Below are 22,284 nucleotides of genomic sequence, written 5' to 3' on the forward strand. Positions count from 1 at the left end.
TTGCCTTGATTCATGGACCTGACATTCCAGGTTCCTAGGCAATATTGCTCTCTACAGCATCAATTTTGTCAATTATACCTCACTAAAACTGAAAAGGTTTTCTTTCATTTAATTACAGCAGGCACATTTGGAGTTATTCCACTTCTCATTTTAGGCACTTGCTCTCGTGCTTAAAATACATATTTACATTTTTATTTCTGAACATGTATGCATTCTCCCCCTTCTTTAGAAAAGACAAAGTTCTAACCGTGCTTTACTGAACTCTGGGTACTCATATACACATGGGTGGGCATGCGCACGTCTCTCTCCATGCACACGTGTGGGTGTGTTTATGCGTGCAAGTGTTTGTCTGTGTACTTTTCCAAAGCCCATTTTCAGCCATGCGTTCCTCTCTGTTGCATCTCACTGTCTCTCTGCCATCTCTCAGTATTCCTTTCTGTGTGAAAACCGTCAATATCCAAGAACTTGCACCTCTGGAAATGCCTTCTCTCACGCTCATTCTCTTTTTATCAAGTTGCTTGAGAACACTTCCTATTTGGAATCCAGTGTGTGACTCAAGTACTAGCAGAGGAAAACGCTTGTCAAGGTTAAGGGCCCCATGCCCCCAGAGCCCACCTCCTCTCTCAGGACCTGGTGGGTTGTGGCTGAGGCACAGCCCACAGCAGGAGGCGGTGCCGAACCTCCTGGAAGCTGGGGATGTGCTCTGCATGAAGCTCTCACTTCTGCCCCTTGCAAGTATTCCGACTCAGGGGGAACTCTTCCCGGTTAATTCCCTGACAGCATGGCTCCAGTATCCTTTAGCACCCCCTTTTGGTAGGGGCAGTCTGCTCCCAGTGGGCTGGTCATTCTCTTGATAATCTGCGTTTTCCACAAGAAGTATTTCAAGACATTTTTAGGGCCTCAGTCCAGTCCGCCTTGATTTTTTTTTTTTTTCAGTTGAAATCTACTTAGAATTAACTGTTTCAAATTCTGTAATTCAGTGCAATATACTTTTTAAAATTAACCTTTAGTTTCTCAGTTTACTATGAAAGGTCAAAATATGGATGTTACTTTTTTTACCATGTAGTTAATTAACCTATTTGTTGACGTTGCTGCCCCACACAGGCTCTCCGTTGCAGGGTGTGGGGTCTTTAGCTGAAGTGTGCCGTGTCTGGATCCCTGGCTGGTGATCCCGCCCGGGCCCCTAAGTAAGGAGCGCCGAGTCTCAGTCAGGGACCCAGCAGGGCGGCCCTCGGGTGTCACGTGCACAGCATGAGTCCCCGCCCTTCGCAGGTCGGTTCTCCTCAGTAAAGGAGGCTCCGTTATTTGCTTCCTCAGCCCTTGCCGTCTGTCGTGAGTGTCTTCCATCTGTCGTGAGCGTCTTCCCATCTGACACTTACGACAGATACCACACTGGCCCTCAGCACAGGCCCGCCTCTCCTGAATCTCCCTGTCTGCTCTCTGTGCTGCATTCTGGACCATTTCCTCAATGCTGTGCTCCGACTTCATACCGGGCTGCTCAGCTGCCTTCTTGCTGCATGACTTTTTAACGTGTTCAATCTACTGGATTGTTCACGTTGAAAATTTTCACCTCTTTTCAGTAACCACCTGTTCTTCTACAAAATTATCCACATACTTGCCTCCCTTTATTTTTCTGTGACGATGGTTCCCTCTGTGTGTCCACATGGGTGGAAACCTTCCTCTGACCTCCAGATGATCCCCAAGCCGGGGCCACACCGCCTACCTCCCGTGCTTTGCTGTGGTTCCCCTCCATTTGGGGAACTTTCTTTCTGCCCTTGTCTGTGGTGTTTCGGAAACACTCTCCAAGCACATCTCAGAGTTAGGAGCAGAGGAGGCTCTGGGTGGGCACCACACTCACCCCCTTCGGTGTAGTCTCATTCCGCAGCCCTTCACGTCCACCCTCTCCTGCCGTCACCTCGTCTGTAAATTGACCATGATGACGGCAGCAAGAGCCCGCAGCCCCTCTGAGGGCTGGGGTCTGGACAACAGGCAAGGGAGGAACCTCAGGCGCAGAGAAACGGCACCGCCACCCCAGGTTACATGAGCAGCGGGCACACGTTTACAGGAGTATCTGTTCTCCATCAGAGTGAGAGCTCTGACCACAATCAATACCCTCTAAAGCTTTCAGGTGATGACAAGACCGGGAGGAGACTGAGCCCCAGGACCCCGGGGCCCCAAGGAGGCAGGAAGCACCCAGGGGCTTGTTCCCAGGAAGGCAGGCTGGACGGTGATGCGATAAAGAGAGACACCCCGAAGGGGGCTGTGACAGGGAAAACCCACACTCCGGGGCAGGGGAGGAGTCAGTTTCCTTCCTTATTCCCTGAGCATCTCCTCTGGGCTCTTGGCCACATGGACTCCACTGAGCCCAGGGTGACGCTGACCGTGTGTCCCTCATACAGAGCAGACTTGTGGACACAGAGGGGAGGGAGAGTGTGGGACGAATGGAGAGAGTAGCATGGAAACGTGCACACCAGCACGTGTAAAATACACCATGGGGGAATGTCCGTGAGACTCAGGGAGCTCACACAGGGGCTCTGTGACAACCTAGAGGGGAGGGAGGTTCTACAGGGAGGGCATGTGACACACACAGCCGATCCATGCTGCTGTATGGCAGAAACCAGCACCTTATTGTAAAGTAACGATCCTCCAATTAAAAAAAAAAAAAAGTTTCTCTGGGAATCTGAGTCCTGTGGGCCGCAGGGGCTGGCATCCTCCCCGAAGCATCTCCAGGGCCTGGTGACCCCATTCAGGGTGAAGACCCCTCAGGGACCTGCTGACAGGCGGGCAGAGGAGGAGGCAGACCCCGAGGCGAGGCTGACAAAGAGAAGGCCGCGTCCTGGATGACTTCAACTGGAAAGGGCGTCTCAGGAACACACTGGGACTGTCACGGGGACGAAGCCAGGCTTTCAAGAAGAGGCTGTTCCCCTTCCTGCGGGGACGCTGATGTGACAGCCGTGTGACAGGAAGCCCAAGCCCCAGAGAGGACACACCCTGTGGTCTGTCTGTCCGGAGGACACCCAGTTTTCCTCCATCCTCACAGCCTGGACCACAGGGAGGAGACGCCATGGCCCCCGCGCTCTCTGCCCTGCTCTGCCTCGGTGAGATGAGGAGGGGCAGGGGGACCCTGGTCTGGAGGGACCCCCCCAGCCAGCCTGCTCCATCAGGGGACCCCAGGGCCCAGGAGGCTCCCGGGGTGGAGAGGTGCTGCTCAGGGCTGAGGGCACACCTCTCACAGGGCGCTCTCTTCCAGGGCTGAGTGTGGGCCTGAGGACCCAGGTGCAGGCCGGTGAGTCTGTCCCAGGGCCCAGCTCCCTCCTCTCGTGGGGACAAGGTCACCCCCAGGCTGTGGGCAGGGGGAGGGCAGCTCGGGGCTCACGGACGGACGGGTAGTCTGGGACGTCTGGGCTGAGAGCCGGGGCATGGGGGGGACTCCTGGTGAGCCGGCCTCTGATTTCCTTCCAGGGACCCTCCCCAAACCCACCATCTGGGCTGAGCCAGGCTCTGTGGTCCTCTGGGGGAGCCCCGTGACCATCTGGTGCTGGGGGACCCTGTGGGCCCAGGAGTTCCGTCTTGATAAAGAGGGAAGCCCGGTTCTCTGGGACAGACAGAAACCCCTGGAGCCCCGGGACAAGGCCAGGTTCTCCATCCAACACATGGGACAGGACCACTCAGGGAGCTATCGGTGCTACTACAGCACCCCCACTGGCTGGTCAGAGCCCAGTGACCCCCTGGAGCTGGTGGTGACAGGTGAGGGACTCTCGGGGGCCTCGGGCTCTGCCATCAGGAGGGGGTCTGCTCTCAGGGGGTGTCACTCTCACAGCCCAGCCTTCGATAGGGAGACAGAAGGGTGGGAGCCCCACGGAACCAGCTGCCTCCTTCTCTCCTAGGACTGTACGGCAAACCCAGCCTCTCAGCCCTGCCGAATCCTGTGGTGACCTCGGGAGGGAGCGTGACCCTCCAGTGTGGCTCCCGTCAGGGATTTAACATATTCCTTCTGACCAAAGAAGGAGAAGACAAGTCCTCTTGGACCCTGGCTGGACAGCGACACCCCGACGGGCAGACCCAGGCCCTGTTCCTTGTGGGCCCCGTGACCCCCGGGCACAGGTGGACGTTCAGATGCTACGGCTTTTACAGGCACACCCCCAGGGTGTGGTCAGCCCCCAGCGACCCCCTGGAGCTCCTGGTCCCAGGTGAGGAAGTCCTGTCCTGACCCCATACATTTGTGCAGACAAGACAACGTACTGGGGTCTCTGCTCCCAGGGGAGCCCCTGTGAGAGGGTGGGGAGAGGAGCGTGGGGCTCACAGGACAGACACACAGACTGAGACACGGCGAGGCCTGGGGCCGGGTTGGGAGAGGGGGTCCACAGGGGCAGTGCTCCCTACAACCCAGCGCGTGTCTCTCCCCAGGGCTGTCTGGGAAGCCCTCCCTCCTGACCCCGCAGGGCCCTGTCGTCACCTCTGGACAGAACCTGACCCTCCAGTGTCACTCTGATGTCAGCTACACCAGATTCGCTCTGTCCAAGGTGGGGGGACAGGACCTCCCCCAGCGCCCTGCCCAGAGGCCCCAGGAGGGCCACTCTCAGGCCGACTTCCCCCTGGGCACAGTTGGCACCGTTCACGGGGGCCGGTACAGATGCTACGGTGGACACGGCCTCTCCTCCGAGTGGTCGGCCCCCAGTGAGCCCCTGGAGCTGCTGGTGGCAGGAGAGGAGACAGCGGGTAAGTCGGGGACCAGACTCTGCACAGGCCCCACCGGGGAGCCCCAGGGGTGATGCTGGGACCAGGGGGAGGGATCCCGGGGAGGGACAGAGAGACGGGGTGGGGACGGGAGAGACTCTGAGAAACAGAGACAGCGCTGAGGGACCAGAGAGGCCCGAGGAGTTTCGCTCAGAACCAGGCCTGGCGCCCGCACCCCCTTCCTCTCTGCAGGACGGCTCAGAGACAGACCCTCCCTCTCGGTGAGACCAGGGCCCTCGGTGGCTCCGGGGGAGACCGTGACCCTGCTGTGTCAGTCAGGAGAGAGGACGGACACCTTCCTTCTGTCCAAGGAGGGGGCAGCCCATCGCCCCCTGCGTCTCCGCTCCCAGGACCAAGCCGGGCGGTACCAGGCCGAGTTCTCCTTGAGCCCTGTGACCTCAGCCCACGGGGGCACCTACAGGTGCTACGGCTCACTCAGCACAGACCCCTACCTGCTGTCACAGCCCAGTGAGCCCCTGGCGCTCGTGGTCTCAGGTGAGGCCCAGTCTGTCCGTCTCACTCAGCAGCTCGGGGCTCTGCCCTGGGAGCCCAGTGCGGTGGTGGAGGAGGGGGCGCTGAGGGAGGGGCCCCCTGGGGGAGGGGCCTCGGAGCCCGTGCCCCGCCCCTTCCTCCCGCACTGGGGTCCCGGAAGGGCAGGTGGCCAGTGCGAGGGTCTCGCGGAGGCCACAGGGCCATGCAGGGCAGAGGGGAGTGAGGTGGGGACCCCGGGTCGGCCCGGTGCACCCCTTCCTGGGCTCAACCTCCTAAGGTCCCATTCTCCCAGCCACACCCCAGATTCGAACCTATGGAGTCTCGGGGCTCTATGCTCAGGGGAGACAGCCCAGCCCAGGGCAGTGTGGGAGCCGGAAGATCTAATACCCCCTCAGGTCATCAACGGGAAACACAGGCTTCAGGGGCTCTGAGCTGCTGGGTGAAGGGGCAGGGGTCCGGGGGCCCAGGCCGGGGGAGCACGGCTGTGGAGGGGGAAAGCGGCCCCGCCCCCACCTCCTTCCTGACCCCCATGGGCCTCCAGGCATCAGTTCCATCAGCTCCACCCCTCAGTGGAGTCAGAAACTGCAGAGAGGGGAGCAGGCTTTTGGGGACGTGGTGGCGGGTCTGGGGAGGAGCAGGGCTGAATATGCCCCCGGTTCAGGCGCCTCTGGAGACTCTGATGTGGACTCCCTCACCGTCACCACACCCCCGTGCGGGCCTCAGCTTCTCCCAGTGTAAAAGGAGAGACCCGTGCCCCAGATCTTAGATTTCCTCAGTTCTGACCTGGGTGTGACTCCGCATCGGACGAGGAGCACAGGGAGCCCCCGAGGAGGTGACTGTGGGGATCTGTGCCCTCCACTGCAGCGTGTGGGGAGGGAGGGGAGGACCCAGAGGCCCCTCCACGCAGCCCGCCCCTCCCCCGCCCCCGCTGCGGTGGGGGAGGGGACGGGACAAGGGAGGACCCTCAGCTCCAGCTGAGACCCTCGGACAGCCCCCTGCAGGTGAGGGGTCCCCAGAGCAGAAAGCTGGTGTCCTCCTGGGGGCCAGCTCAGGAGGAGCTCAGGGTGCCCACGGCCCTGGTTCCAGTCCCGGCTCTGCCACCTCCAGGCTGGGTCACCAGGGCCCCTGAGTGATCTCCCTCTCTGGGCCTCAGTCTCCTCGTCTGCAAATGGGTCGGGTGGGCTGGAGATGGACGCACAGACCCCAGCACGAGTCTGCACACAGCAGGTGCCCAGCTAAACGGCACCCTAGGCTCACTCAGGCGTCTCTGGTGCCCCAGGCCTCACGTGGTACCTGAGTGTCCTCATCGGGGTCTCGGTGACCTTCGTCCTGCTGCTCCTCGTCCTCCTCTTCCTCTTCCTCCGACACCGGGGTCAGGACAGAGGCAGGAAGTTGGGTGAGTAGGGAACGGGGTGACTCGGACCCCTGGAGGCCTTAGGGCATCAGAAAGAGGGAAAACAAGGACATGGGAACAGTCAGCTTAAAATTTTTTTTCCTACCATGTGGAGGTTCCTTAAAAAGTAAAAGCAGAATTATCATATGGTCCAGAAAATCCACTGCTGGGTATATGTTTCAATAAAATGAAAACACTAATTTGAAAAGATACAAACATTCCAATATTCATGTAGCCAATTTACAATAGCCAAGATATGTGACCAACCCAACTGTCCAGCAACAGATGAATGAACAGAGAAAATGTGGTGTGTGTGTGTGTGTGTGTGTATATATGCCCACATATACATACAATGGAATATTACTCAGCCATAAAAAGAAGGAAACTCTGCCATTTGCAACAGCATACATGAACCTAGAGAGTATTACGCTTACTGAAATAACTCGGAGGAACATAAACGCTTTATGATAGCATTGGTACATACTGAATCTGGAAAATAATACAAAGGAACATATATGAAAAACAGAAACAGAGTCCTTGATACAGAAAAATAACTAATAGTTACCGGGGGGTCGGGCAGATGAGGGGTGTGGACTAGAGACACAGACTACTGTGTATGAAATAAGCAAGAAGGATACACTGGATAGCACAGGGAATGTAGCAATTATTTCGTAATAACTTTAAATGGAGTATAACCTATAAAAACATTGAATCATATGTTGTATGCCTGAAACTAATATATTACAAATCAACGATATTTCATTAAAAAATTTTTCCAGAATCTCAAATCTGAAAATCTAGTGGAAAAAAACACCCACTGTCAGCCCACGTGCACTCATTTAAGCCATTCCCCTCCTTCTCAATGTCACGAACTGACATGCACCACGAACCCAGGCTGCCTTCTCTCCTCCTGAATCCCACGTGGAGGGCGGGGGCACCATGTCCCTGGGGGCGAGCCTCTGTCCCGAGACCCAGCCCAGGCTGAGGCTGATTTCCAACCTCCGACAGGGGCGGCAGACCCAGGGCCTGAGGACAGGGGCCCGCAGAGCAGGTAACTCCTGCCCCAACACCCCCAGAGCCCCACCCACAACACCCCACCTTCTCCCCCTGACACAGTGTCTCCTCCTCAGCTCCAGCCCAGCCACAGGCGCCCAGGACCAGGCCATCTGTGAGCAGGAGAGGCGGCGGCCCACGGGAGGGCACAGAGACTTCTGGAGGCAGTGGGGGGGGGGATGCTCAGAAGGATGGGGGACCGGGGCTGGGGACTGAAACCCCACACAGCACTTTCGGGTGCAGGGTCGGGGGGGCACAGAGACCTCTGGAGGCCGTGGGGGGGATGCTCAGAAGGGTGGGAGACTACACAGCAGCCCCCCACCCAGGGTGCAGGGCGGGGGCTCCAGCCCTGAGGCTCTCTGAACCCTACCTAGCGGTGCCCTCTGCTCTGCTGCAGATGCTGCCGTGAGTGACACACACTCTGAGGTGGGGCTGCAGCTGGACCATCGGGTGAGACCCTTGCTCCCGTCTGGCCACCACAGACCTCCTGTTGCCAAACTCAGCCCAGCGCACGCGTTGCTGTGCTCACACTCCAGCTCCAGCCACGCCCACCCCACCCCTCCTTCCCGGCTCCCTGGGTCCTGATGTGACCCCACCCTCCCCTTGCCCTGTGACCTCACGGCCCCTCCTTCAGGGCGCCATGTCCTCTGGCTGACCTTCTGGTGTAGGGGTGCAGCCCCAGGTCTCATGAGGACGCGTGCATCAGTGGATGGCCCACATGGCCCAGGCCCCCCTCTGTCACCCCCCAGCAAAGGGCATGGGAGAGCGGGCGCCACCCCCCAGGCCCTGCAGGTACGGCAGGCGCTCAGCTCGTGGTGAGAGGGGCCCCACGCCAACAAGCTGGCGGAGTCCCAGAATGCAAGGTGCTGATGAGGAAAGTAAATCAAGAGACGGCACTGGGCGCTTGGGGCAGGCAGACTCGGGAGGAAGGTCCTGAGGCAGGACGGACGCACTTTAGCAGGAAGACGGCTGTGTGCCGGGCCAGATGAGCAAGAGGTCTGGGCTCAGACAGAAACCAGGGCCGCACAAAGCTCCCAGAGGCTCCTGGGCATCAGGAGGCCCCTGGAGTTTCCACCAGGAGAGAGAGCTGACCTGACTGGAGGGCGGCGGACCCAGGAGGCACCTGTCCTGCCTCACTGCCTCCCTCCAGCACAACAGGCGGGAGGCAGGCCCCCAGGAGGGGACGGGCGCCCTGTGAGCCCCCGAGATCACTAAGGCGGGAGGCACTCCCTGTCCTCCCGGTCGGGGGGATTCCGGGAAGGATGGACAGATGCACAGCAGATGGGTGCCTACTCTCCAGGCCTCCAGGCGCCCCATCTCACACACCTTCCCCCCCGCAGGCTGCTACATCTGAAGCCCCCCAGGACGTGACCTACGCCCAGCTGAACCACTCGATCGTCAGAAGGGGGATGGCCGCACCCCCGGCTCCCCCGTCAGGGGAGCCCCCAGCAGAGCCCAGTGAGTACGCTGCTCTCGCCGTTCGCTAGCCCAGGAAGGACCCGACCCCAGGCTCCCGGGACCAGATCTCAGACCCCAGGAGGCACGGGAGCTGCCAGCAATGGACACCACCTAACCACCAGCAGCCAGTACCTGGGCTCCTAACAGACCACCAGGAGCCCCGGGGACCCTTTCCGCTCAACTGGTTCTACCCTCAGAAACAGCATCCTGGACCCCCGGTGGCCCAGCGGTTAAGAGTCTGCCAACCAATGCATGGGACATGGGTCTGATCCACTTGCTGCCGGACAGCTGAGCCTAGGGGCGCTGCAGCTGCCGAAGCCCTGGTGCCCAGAGCTTCCTCTGAAGCTCTAGTCTTCCTCGAGAGAAGCCCGAGTGTGAGCAGTCCGTGCACAGCCAGGCAGCAGCCTCCACTCGCTGCAATCAGAGAGGGCCCACACGAAGCAGGGAAGACCCAGCACAGCCACAAATAAACATTACTAAAAACCTGAAAGGCATGTTTCAGTTTCCTTAAAAAAGATAATTAATATCCTCATTTTATAAAGAAGACAACAGACTCTCAATTATCAGTGATTTTGAAGAAGATCAGCACATTACTCCAAACGAAGGGAGGAACAGGGAAACAACAATGACAGGGGTAGCTACCACTGAGGACAAACAAGGAGAGGAAAATCAGAAAAGCCAGAAAGCTTCGTCCCTGAGGGCGTGGACCACACTCACACATGCTAGGCACAAGGACCAAGTCAAAAGAGAGAAGGTGTTGCTTTACCGCCATCAGGACACGACGGCAGGTCCTTCAGACTTTAGAATGGTAAAAGCTTCATCGAAGGACAGTTTTATGCTATTGTAGTAGAAAATGTAGATGACACAGACCAAAAGCCTCAAAAATAAAATTTATCAAAATTATGGACATAAGGATAAACAGAAAATCTGAATTCTCCTATATGTTAAAGTGAACTCTGAGTCCAGAGAGTTTCACAGGTTAATGCATCTGAACACGTGGGCACTCATGAAACACACACTCGTACACACACCTACCGAGCTTACACCAGCTTACGCAGAGAGGGGAGAAGGAAGGAAGCGCACACTCCACAAAACATTTCACTGCGCCAGAGAAACCTGAGACCAAACGGTGACACGGAAACTACAAAATGGGAAAATCTCGGGAAGCTCTTTTTCCCTGGTTTGTTTTCCTAAACAAACATTCACAAAGAGGATTCATCAGTAAATAAAATGGAACACATATCACGCACATGCACGTATTTTTTTTCAAGAATGTGTGGTTGGTTTCATCCACAAAAATCCATCAATACAATTCAAATATTAAAAGAAGAAATTTTAAAATATCATGCTAACAGATGAAAAGTTTTCTGATAAAATACACCACCAATTTATAATGAAAAAGTCGTAAGTAGAAGGGAATTTCCTATCATTTATCAAAGCATCTTTTAAAACTTGCACTAGAAATCTATTTTTTATGTTTGTTTATTTATTCATTGTTGCTGTGTGGGCTTTTCTCCAGTTGCAGCGATTTCATCTCTGGTTTCTCTGCCTTTTCTAAAACCAGCTTGAACATCTGGAAGTTCACAGTTCATGTACTTTGAAGCCTGGCTTGGAGAATTTGGAGGACTACTTTACTAGCGTGTGAGATGAGTGCAACCGTGTGGTAGTTTGAGCATTCTTTGGCATTGCCTTTCTTTGGGATTGGAATGAAAACTGACCTTTTCCAGTCCTGTGGCCACTGCTGAGTTTTCCAACTTTGCTGGCATATCGAGTGCAGCACTTTCACAGCATCATCTTTCATCTTTCAGAATTTGAAATAGCTCAACTGGAATTCCATCACCTCCACTAGCTTTGTTCATAGTGATGCTTCCTAAGGCCCACTTGACTTCACATTCCAGGATGTGGGGCTCTAGGTGAGTGATCACACCATTGTGATTATCTGGGTCATGAAGATCTGTTTTGTACAGTTCTTCTGTGTATTCTTGCCACCTCTTAATATCTTCTGCTTCTGTTAGGTCCATACCATTTCTGTCCTTTATTGTGCCCATCTTTGCATGAAGTGTTCCCTTGGTATCTCTCATTTTCTTGAAGAGATCTCTAGTCTTTCCCATTCTGTTGTTTTCCTCTATTTGTTTGCACTGATTGCTGAGGGAAGCTTTTTAGATCTCCTTGCTATTCTTGGAACTTTGCATTCAGATGGGAATATCTTTCCTTTTCTCCTTTGCTTTTCACTTCTCTTCTTTTCACAGCTATATGTAAGGCCTCCTCAGACAGCCATTTTTTGCATTTCTTTTCCATGGGGATAGTCTTGATCCCTGCTCCTGTACAAAGTCACAAACCTCAGTCCAGAATTCATCAGGCACTCTATCAGATCTAGGCCCTTAAATCTATTTCTCACTTCCACTGTATAATCATAAGGGATTTGATTTAGGTCATACCTGAATGGTCTAGTGGTTTTCCCTACTTTCTTCAATTTAAGTCTGAATTTGGTAATAAGGAGTTCATGATCTGAGCCACAGTCAGCTCCTGGTCATGTTTTTACTGACTGTATAGAGCTTCTCCATCTTTGGCTGTGAAGAATATAATCAATCTGATTTTGGTGTTGACCATCTGGTGATGTCCATGTGTAGAGTCTTCTCTTGTGTTGTCGGAAGAGGGTGTTTGCTATGACCAGTGTGTTCTCTTGGCAACACTCTATTAGCCTTTGCCCTGCTTCATTCTGTACTCCAAGGCCAAATTTGCCTGTTACTCCAGGAGTTTCTTGACATCCTATATTTGCATTCCAGTCCCCTATAATGAAAAGGACATATTTTGGGGGGTGTTAGTTCTAAAAGATCTTGTAGGTCTTCATAGAATCGTTCAGCTTCTTCAGCGTTACTGGTTGGGACACAGACTTGGATTCCTGTGATACTGAATGGTTTGCCTTGGAAACGAATAGAGATTATTCTGTCAATTTTGAGATTGCATCCAAGTACTGCATTTCGGACTCTCTTGTTGATCATGATGGCTACTCCATTTCTTCTAAGGGATTCCTGCCCATAGTAGTAGATATAATGGTCATCTGAGTTAGATGACCAGTCCCCTTTAGTTCGGTGATTCCTAGAATGTCGACGTTCACTCTTGCCATCTCCTGTTTGACCACTTCCAATTTGCCTTGATTCATGGACCTAACATTCCAGGTTCCTATGCAATATAGCTCTTTACAGCATTAATTTTGTCAATTATACCACAGTAAAGTTGAAAAAGTTTTCTTTCATTTAATCACACCAGGCACATTGGGAGTTATTCCATTGCTCATTTTAGGCACTTGCTCTCGTGCTTAAAATACGTATTTACATTTTTATTTCTGAACCCGTACACATTCTCCTCCTCCTTTACAAAAGACAAAGTTCTAACGGTGCTTCACCTGAACTCTGGGTACTCATATACACGTGTGTGGGCGTGCGCACGGCTCTGTCCATGCACACGTGCGGGTGTGTTTGTGCGTGCAAGTGTGTGTCTGTGTACTTTTCCAAAGCTCATTTTTGGCCATGCGTTCCTCTCTGTTGCATCTCACTGTCTCTCTGCCATCTCTTAGTATCCCTTTCTGTGTGAAAACAGTCAGTATCTAAGAACTTGCACCTCTGGAAATGCCTTCTCTCACCGTCATTCTCTTTTTAACAAGTTGCTTGAGAACACTCTATTTGGAATCCAGCGTGTGACTCAAGTACTAGGAGAGGAAAACGCTTGTGAAGGTTAACGGCCCCATGCCCCCAGAGCCCACCTCCTCTCTCAAGACCTGGCCGGTTGAGGCTGAGGCACGGCACACACCGGGAGGCTGAACCTCCTGGAAGCTGGGGATGTGCTCTGCGTGAAGCTCTCACTTCTGCCCCTTGCAAGTACTCCGACTCAGGGGAACTCCTCCTGGTTAATTCCCTGACGGCATGGCTCCAGTATCCCATAGCGCCCCCTTTTGGTAGGGGGCAGTCTGCTCCCTGTGGGCTGGTCATTCTCTTGATAATCTGCGTTTTCCACAGGAAGTAGTTTCAGGACATTTTTAGGGCCTCAGTCCAGTCCGCCTTGATTTTCCTTTTTTTATTTGAAATTTACTTAAAAGAGAATTAACTGTTTCAAAGTGTATAATTCAGCACGAAATAATTTTTAAATTTAACCTGCAGTTTCTCAGTTTACTATGAAAGGTCAAGATACAGATGTTACTTCCATTTATTTTTACAAATATGTAGTTAATTAACCTATTGTTGACGTCGCTGCCCCACACAGGCTCTCCGTTGCAGGGTGTGGGGTCTTTAGCTCAAGTGCGCCGTGTCTGGATCCCTGGCCGCTGATCCCGCCCAGGCCCCTAAGTATGAGCACCGAGTCTCAGTCAGGAGCCCAGCAGGGCGGCCCTCAGGTGTCACGTGCACAGCATGAGTCCCAGCCCTTCGCAGGTCGGTTCTCATCAGTAAAGGAGGCTCCGTTATTTGCTTCCTCAGCCATTGCTGTCTGTCGTGAGCGTCTTCCCGTCTGACACTTACAACAGATACCACACTGGCCCTCAGCACAGGCCCGCCTCTCCTGAATCTCCCTGTCTGCACTCTGTGCTGCACTCTGGACCATTTCCTCAATGCTATGCTCCGACTTCATACGTGATCGCTTAGCTGCCTTCTTGGCTGCATGACTTTTTAACGTGTTGAATCTACTCTATTGTTCATGTCGAAAATTTTCACCTCTTTTCAGTGACCACCTGTTCTACAAAATAATCCACATGCTTGCCTCCCTTTATTTTTCTGTGACCATGGTTCCCTCTGTGTGTCCACATGGGTGGAAACCTTACTCTGACCCTGAGATGATCCCTGCCGCCGGGGCCACACCCCCGACCTCTCATGCTTTGCTGTGGTTCCCCTCCATTTGGGGAACTTTCTTTCTGCCCTTGTCTGTGGCTACATGTTTCAGAAACACTCTCCAAGCACGTCTCAGTGTTAGGAGCAGAGGAGGCTCTGGGTGGGCACCACACTCACCCCCTTCGGTGCAGTCTCAGCCCACAGCCCTTCACGTCCACCCTCTCCTGCTGTCACCTCTTCTGGAAATTGACCATGATGACGGCAACAAGAGTCTGCAGCCCCTCTGAGGGCTGGGGTCGGGACAACAGGCAGAGAAGGAACCTCAGGTGCAGAGAAAGGGCACCGTTGCCCCAGGTACATGAGCAGCGGGCACACATTTACAGGAGCATCTGTTTTCCAACAGAGTGAGAGCTCTGACCCCAGTCAATACCCCCTAAAGCTTGCAGGTGATGACAAGACCGGGAGGACACTGTGCCCAAGGACCCCGGGGCCCCGAGGAGGCAGGAAGCACCCAGGGGCTTGTTCCCAGGAAGGCGGGCTGGACGGTCATGCGATACAGAGAGACGTCCTGAAGGGGGCTGCGATGGGGGAAACCCAACTCCGGGGCAGTGGAGGAGTCAATTTCCTTCCTTATTCCCTGAAGCCTCCTCTGGGCTCTCGGCCACATGGACTCCACTGAGCCCAGGGACACTCTGATCATTTGTCCCTCATAAAGAGCAGACTTGTGGACACAGAGGGGAAGGAGAGGGTGGGACGAATGGAGAGAGTAGCATGGAAACGCGCACACCGGCACGTGTAAAACAGACCACGCGGGAATGTGCCCTGTGACTCAGTGAGCTCACACAGGGCTCTGTACAACCCAGAGGGGAGGGAGGTTCTAGAGGGAGGGCATGTGACACACATGGCCGATCCATGCTGATGTATGGCAGAACCAGCACCATATTGTAAAGTAATGATCCAGCAATTTGAAAAAAAAGTGTGTCTCTGGGTATCTGAGCCCTGTGGGCAGCAAGAGACAGCATCCTCCCCAAAGCATCTCCAGCGCCTGCTGACCCCGTCCACGGAGAGGACCCCCGGGGACCTGCTGATGTGTGGGCAGAGGAGGAAGCAGACCCGGAGGGGAGGCTCTCAGAGGGAAGGACATGCCCTGCTTGCCCACACCTGAAACAGGTGTCTCAGGAACACCCTGGGACTGTCACAGGAACAACGCCTGGCTTTCAAGAAGAGGCTGTTCCCCTTCCTGTGGGGACACTGATGTGACAGCCACGTGACAGGAAGCCCCAGCCCCAGAGAGGACACACCCTGTGGTCCGTCTGTCTGGAGGACACCCAGGTCTCCTCCATCCTCACAGCCTGGACCACAGGGAAGAGGCGCCATGGCCCCCGCGCTCCCTGCCCTGCTCTGCCTTGGTGAGATGGGAGGGGCAGGGGGAGCCCTGGTCTGGAGGGACCTCCCAGCCAGCCTGCTCCATCAGGGACCCCAGGGCCCAGGAGGCTCCTGGGGTGGAGAGGCGCTGCTCAGGGCTGAGGGCACACCTCTCACAGGGCGCTCTCTTCCAGGGCTGAGTGTGGGCCTGAGGACCCAGGTGCAGGCCGGTGAGTCTGTCCCAGGGCCCAGCTCCCTCCTCTCGTGGGGACAAGGTCACCCCCAGGCCGTGGGCAGGGGGAGGGCAGCTCAGGGATCACGGAGGGGGAGTCTGGGAGGTCTGGGCTGAGAGCTGGGACCTGGGGGGGATTCCTGGTGAGCCCACCTCTGATTTCCTTCCAGGGACCCTCTCCAAACCCACCATGTGGGCTGAGCCGGGCTCTGTGGTCCCCTGGGGGAGCCCCGTGATCATCTGGTGTCAGGGTCCCCCGGGGGCCCAGGAGTTCCATCTGGATAAAGAGGGAAACCCAGTTTTCTGGCACAGAGAGAAACCCCCGGGTACCGGGGACAAGGCCAGGTTCTCCATCCAACACATGAGAGAGGACCACGCAGGGAGCTATCAGTGCTACTACAGAACCCGCACTGGCTGGTCAGAGCGCAGTGACCCCCTGCAGCTGGTGGTGACAGGTGAGGGACACTCAGGGGCCTCAGCCTTTGCCCTCTGGAGGGGTCTGCTCTCAGGGGGTGTCCCTCTCACAGCCCAGCCCTGGGGAGGGGAGGGAAGCGTGGGGGCCCCACAAAACCAGCTGCCTCCTTCTCTCCTAGGACTCTACGGCAAACCCAGACTCTCAGCCCTGCCAAGTCCTGTAGTAACATCGGGAGGGAGCGTGACCCTCCAGTGTGGCTCCCATCAGGGATTTAACATATTCCTTCTGACCAAAGAAGGAGAAGACGAGTCCTCTCGGGCCCTGGATGGGCAGCAAATGCTCGACAGGCAGACCCAGGCCCTGTTCCCCGTGGGCCCCGTGACCCCCGGGCACAGGTGGACGTTCAGATGCTACGGCTTTTACAGGCACACCCCCCAGGTGTGGTCAGCCCCCAGCGACCCCCTGGAGCTCCTGGTCCCAGGTGAGGAATCCCGTCCTGACCCCATACATTTGTGCAGACAAGACAGCGTACTGGGGTCTCTGCTCCCAGGGAGCCCCTGTAAGAGGGTGGGGAGAGGAGCGTGGGGCTCACAGGACAGACACACAGACTGAGACACGGCAAGGCCTGGGGCCGGGCTGGGAGAGGGGGGTCCACGGGGGAAGCGGTCCCTACAACCCAGCGCGTGTCTCTCCCCAGGGCTGTCTGGGAAGCCCTCCCTCCTGACCCCGCAGGGCCCTGTCGTCACCTCTGGACAGAACCTGACCCTCCAGTGTCGCTCTGACGTCGGCTACACCAGATTCGCTCTGTCCAAGGAGGGGGGACAGGACCTCCCCCAGCGCCCTGCCCGGAGACCACAGCGGGGGCTCTATCAGGCCGACTTCCCCCTGGGCCCCGTGGGCACCTTCCACAGGGGCCAGTACAGATGCTACGGTGGACACGGCCTCTCCTCCGAGTGGTCGGCCCCCAGTGAGCCCCTGGAGCTGCTGGTGGCAGGTGAGGAACCAGCGGGTCAGTTGGAGACGAGACTCTGCACAGGCCCCACTGGGGAGCCCCAGGGGTGATGCTGGGACCAGGGGGAAGGGTCCCAGGGAGGGACAGAGAGACAGGGGTTGGGGATGGGAGAGACTCTGAGAAACAGAGACAGCGCTGAGGGGCCAGAGAGGCCCGCGGAGTCTCGCTCAGAACCCGGACCGGTGGCCGCACCCCCTTCCTCTCTGCAGGACGGCTCAGAGACAGACCCTCCCTCTCGGTGCAGCCGCGCCCCTCGGTGGCCCCGGGGGAGACCGTGACCCTGCTGTGTCAGTCAGGATACAGGACGGACACTTTCCTTCTGTCCAAGGAGGGGGCAGCCCATCGCCCCCTGCGTCTGCGCTCCCAGGACCAAGCCGGGTGGCACCAGGCCGAGTTCTCCTTGAGCCCTGTGACCTCAGCCCACGGGGGCACCTACAGGTGCTACGGCTCACTCAGCACAGACCCCTACCTGCTGTCACAGCCCAGCGAGCCCCTGGCGCTCGTGGTCTCAGGTGAGGCCCAGTCTGTCCGTCTCACTCAGCAGCTCGGGGCTCTGCCCTGGGAGCGCCAGGCGGTGGTGGAGGAGGGGGTGCTAAGGGAGGGGCCCCTGAGGGAGGGGCCTCGGAGCTCGCGCCCCGTCCCTTCCTCCCACACTGGGGGCTCGGAGGGGCAGGTGGGCAGTGGGAGGGTCTCGGGGAGGCCACAGGGCTGTGCAGGGCAGAGGTGGGTGAGGTGGGGTCCCCGGGTCAGCCCGGCATAAGCCTTCCTGGGCTCATTCCCAGGACCCAGTCTCCCAGCCACAGACCCAGATCCGAACCTGGGGAGTCTCGGGGCTCTCTGCTTAGGGGAGACAGCCCACCCCAGGGCATTTTAACATTCTCTGGGAGGACAAGGCCCCTCAGATCGTCAAGGGGCGGCGGGGAGTCAGGCAGAGATGGCGCCAGAGCCACAGGCTGCAGGGGCCTGAGGCTGCTGGATGGGGTTCAGTCTGTGGAGAAGCAGGTCCGCCCCCACCACATCCTGCCCCCGGAGGCTGCAGGGATCACCTCCTCCCTCGGGCAGAGTCCAGCTGGCAGACACAGAGGGCTGAGCGAGCGTCTGTAGGGGGAGGTGGATCCGTGGGAGCCACCATTGGGTCCCACCCCGGGACCCCACAGACCACTGATCAGGGGCGGGGTCCCACCCCAGGACCCTGCAAACACCACTCAGGGGCAGGCCCCACCCCGGGACCCCACAGACCACTGCTCAGGGGAGGGCCCCACCCCACCCTGTGCTGTCGGAGCTCCTTCAGCTCAGGGTCCTGACAGGAACGTCTGAGACAGTAAGATAGAGAGACCCCAGGAGTCTCCCGAGGAGGACACGGCCCACCCACAGCCTCCCTTCACGACACTCGGGCTCGGCTGATACCCTCCCCCAGCACCGCTGTCAGACCAGCGAGTGTGAACAAGGACAGCGTCCCTGTCGGGTTGGGCTCGGGGCCGCGTCTTCTCACGGGAGGCGGGTGCCCTGGGCACACACAGTGGGTAACGGGGCCGGCGCTGACCTGTGTGCCCTCACCCCAGACTACACGGTGCAGAATCTCACCCGGATGGGCCTCGCAGCTTCGGTCCTGCTGCTCCTCGGGATCCTTCTCTGCCAGGCTCGGCACGACCACGGAGGAGCCCGAGATGCAGCCGGAGCTGAGCACCGGGACCCAACACCACCCAGAGCGCAGGAGCCTGGGAAGCGAGCTTCTGGTGTAGGAGCTTCTGGATGAGCCTCTGACCCTGGGGGAGAGATGAGCCGCAGGGTGGGAGGAGGCCCAGGCGGGTCGGCCTCTGCTCACAGGGCCCCCTCCCTCCTGGGGAGGATGCCCCGGCTCCCGGCTGCTCTCACCCCTGGCCCGAGGCGCATCCCACATGGCAGGGGTGGGTCCTCACCCTGCATGCCCGCAGGCTCTGTCCACTCGCATGGAGGACGTGAGCCTCATTGTTCATGCCCGCCATCTCTGGTGTGCGCAATGACCTCCATCTCTTCTCAGAAACAGAATGCTGTTAAAGTAACTGAATAAATGGGTTAAATGGGGCCCCGTTTGGAACAGTTGGATCCTAAACTCTTCCCTGAGCCCCCTCTGGACCCTGCATGCCCCTCCTCCTTGTCCGAGGACACCCGCTGTAGTCTCTCCAGAAACACTGTCAGTGTGAAGGGACACCCTGGCGTTTGAAGTGACCGTCAGGGCTACACTGGTAAATGAGCTCAGGAATATATCGTTTTGTAAAGAGCCCCGATATGGGGTTTCCCTGGTAGTGAAGAATCTGCCAGCCAATGCAAGAGACACGGGTTCAATCCGTGATCCTGAACACCCCACACGCCAGGGAGCAACTGAGTCCATGAGCTGCAGCGACAGAGGCCGGCACGTCCTGGAGCCCATGCACCGCCAGAGAGGCCAGTGCTGCAGATGCCCAGACACCAAAGCGAGGGAACAGCCCTGCTCACACAACCAGACACACCCCCGCAGCAACACAGACCCGGCACAGACAAAATCATCAGGCAATAAATGCTTAAAGAGCCCAGGTGTGTGAGCTGTGTGTCTCCTTTGAGGCAAACACACTCCGTGGCCAACCTCAAGGAGCCCGGGTGAATGCGCTGAAGGCCGGTGGGAAGGAAAGAGCAAGCAGACTTTCCCACAGGGCGAGTCTGCTGCGGCCAGCCCCCACCGATGGCCCCACGTGCCCAGATGTGTCTTCTCATTACAATCACATAGGATCATCTGCACCTCAGTTTTATGCCCAGGTTCCCTGAAATGAGATGCCCACCTCCTAGTTCATCCTTAAGAGATGGAAAGAGAAAACGATGGAGGAGACAAGGCTGACTCTGACGAATCCCAGCACATCGTGGGCAGGTGTACTCATCAGCCGGGTCAATCTGGAGAGTCGACAGCAACTCTCAGTTAAAGGGAAGAGACAGCGCTGGCCCACAGTTGTATAACCCAGAGGAAGATGCGTGCACGGCCACGTGTGTACAAGGAGAAAAAGGACACGTGGGTTGTTCACAGTAGGAAAAGTTACAGAAATCACTTTCACCAAAATGAATGGTTTGGTGTATATATATGCGAAAGAATTTTACACAAAAAAACGCACAAAGCTGGACTGCTACAGTAACACAGGTCAGTTTTCAAGCATGATGGTGAATAAGTGAAACACGACTGTAGGAGTCCAGTGCATCACATCAAATTCAAAAGGCATTACGTGGGACTCAAATACATAAAATAAGAAATGAGACGGGAGGAACAAGAGCTGCTACCGGGTTTCCCTGGTGGCTTGGTGGATAAGAATCCAGCCGCCAACGCAGGGGACGCAGGTTCCATCCCTGCTTCGAGAAGATCCCGCAAATGCTGAGCCCGCGGGCCCAGAGCCCTGCCCTGCGACAAGACACGCCATCAAAGCGAGGAGCCGAGACACCGCAGCGAAGAGAAAAGCTTCCTGAGCTCAGCTCAACGGGAGGAAAGCCCCTGGGCAGCGAGGAAGACCCAGCACTGTCCTTTGTCGCTCAGGCGTGTCCGACTCTGTGACCCCATAGACAGTAGTAGCCCACCAGCCTCTCTGGGCAGTGAGGAAGACCCAGCACCGTCTGTCCCTCAGTCGTGTCCGACTCTTTGGGACCACATGGACTGTAGCCCACCAGACTGCTGTGTCCGTGAGATTCTCCAGGTGAAAATACTGGAGTGGGTTGCCAGGCCCTCCTCCAGGGGATCTTCCCCACCCAGGGATCGAACCCAGGTTTCCTGCATTGCAGGCACATTCTTTACCATCTGAGCCACCAGGGACATCCAGCACAGCCAAAATTAATATAATTTTTTAAAATTAATTATTTTAATTAATTTTAAAAAATTGATTATTTTAAATTGATAGCTCAGAGATACAAAAGTTTATAAGACAGTACTAAGAACCACTGTGTGTTGAGCCATCTGACAGCAAACCTGGAAGAGACACGCACGAGTCTCTAGAGACACACAGCCCGCCAGAACGGAGGCCAGAAGACGCAGACAGCCTGAACTGTAATAACACCAATGATAACACCATGCAAACCAGAGGCCAGAACTGGGTGGCTTCACGGAGGACTTCTACCAAACTGACAAAGAGGAACTTATGTGACCCTCTTCACACTCTCCCAGGAGACTGAAGAGGACGAAACACTCCCAAAGTCTTTCTATGAGCCACTGTCAGCCGGATAACTAAACAAAAGACACAACCAAAAAAGAAAAGTTACAGAACAGAGCGCTTTATGAACATACATGCAAAATGTGCAACAAAACATTAGCTAACTGAATTCGACAACACACAAAAAGAATCACACGCCACGGTCAACTGGGATTCATACCAGGGTCACAAGGATAATTCAACATGTGCAAATCGATCAGTGTAAGTCACCACATCAACAAGAGAAAAGACAAAACAACATGCTCATCTTAACAGGTTCAGAGAAAGCACTGATAAAATGCAACATCCATTCATCATAAAAGGTCTCGCCAAAGTGAGTACAGAGGGAAGACATCTCAACGTAATAAAACCGATTTATGACAAGCACACAGTCAACACAGTCCTCAAAGGTAACAAGCGGAAAGCCTTTCTAGAACTCTGGGACAAGGTAAGGACGCCCACTCTCACCATTTGTGTTCAACACACCACTGGAAGTCCTAGTCATAGCAATCAGGCAAGGAAAAAAAAGGATTCAACTTGGGGCAGGAAGGAGGCAAAACTGTTCCGTGTATGCAGATGACGTGATACTGCATTTACAAAACCCTGAAGACTGCACACACAAACTGCAGAACCGAGGGAGGGGGCACCTGGTCTGGGGAGTGGGCAGGAGTGTTGTCTGGGTCTGCAGTCTGTTCGTGTGTGTGTGTGTGTGTGTGTGTGTGTCTGTGCGTGTGTGCCCGCGTGTGTGCTCAGTCATGTCCAACTCTTTGTGACTCCACAGACAGTAGCCCGCCAGGCTCGTCTGTCCATGGATTCTCCAGGTAAGAATACTGAGGTGGGCTTCCATGTCCTTCTCCAGGGGATCTTCCCCACCCAGGGATCGAACTCGAGTCTCTGCACCTCCTGCGCTGGCAGGCAGATTCTTTACCCCTGAGCCACCTGGGGAGCCCGAGTGCAGCCTACCATCACTCCGTTTCTCTCATTCGAAAATGGCGCCAGATACCTGCTTACTCGTCTCGGTTTTCCCTGTGTATGTGGACTATCAGGGCTTCCCAGGGGGCACTAGTGGTGAAGAGCCCACCTGCCAGTGCAGGAGACGTAAGAGACTTGGGTTCAATCCCCGGGTGGG

General features: G+C 56.0%; 1 protein-coding gene across 17 annotated transcripts in view; it reads left to right on the plus strand.

Annotated features, from left to right (window-relative positions):
• The first annotated feature begins 2,865 nt into the window (after positions 1–2,865).
• The window catches only part of LOC133231130 (leukocyte immunoglobulin-like receptor subfamily A member 6), a 28,686-nt gene continuing 9,267 nt past the window's right edge, over positions 2,866–22,284 (plus strand). Inside the window, exons 1-11 of one of the 17 annotated variants that reach the window (XM_061389400.1) lie at positions 2,892–3,098; positions 3,251–3,286; positions 3,463–3,747; positions 3,888–4,190; positions 4,408–4,700; positions 4,926–5,232; positions 6,509–6,625; positions 7,631–7,673; positions 7,753–7,790; positions 8,073–8,125; positions 9,016–10,601. In XM_061389400.1, the coding sequence (XP_061245384.1) occupies positions 3,065–3,098; positions 3,251–3,286; positions 3,463–3,747; positions 3,888–4,190; positions 4,408–4,700; positions 4,926–5,232; positions 6,509–6,625; positions 7,631–7,673; positions 7,753–7,790; positions 8,073–8,125; positions 9,016–9,162 (1,656 nt within the window). In that variant the 5' untranslated portion in view covers positions 2,892–3,064 and the 3' untranslated portion in view covers positions 9,163–10,601. The other 16 variants (XM_061389391.1, XM_061389407.1, XR_009731055.1 and 13 more) reach the window with 16 other exon arrangements.

Source organism: Bos javanicus, chromosome 18 (assembly GCF_032452875.1).
Source record: "Bos javanicus breed banteng chromosome 18, ARS-OSU_banteng_1.0, whole genome shotgun sequence".
NCBI classification, from domain to species: Eukaryota; Metazoa; Chordata; class Mammalia; order Artiodactyla; family Bovidae; genus Bos; species Bos javanicus.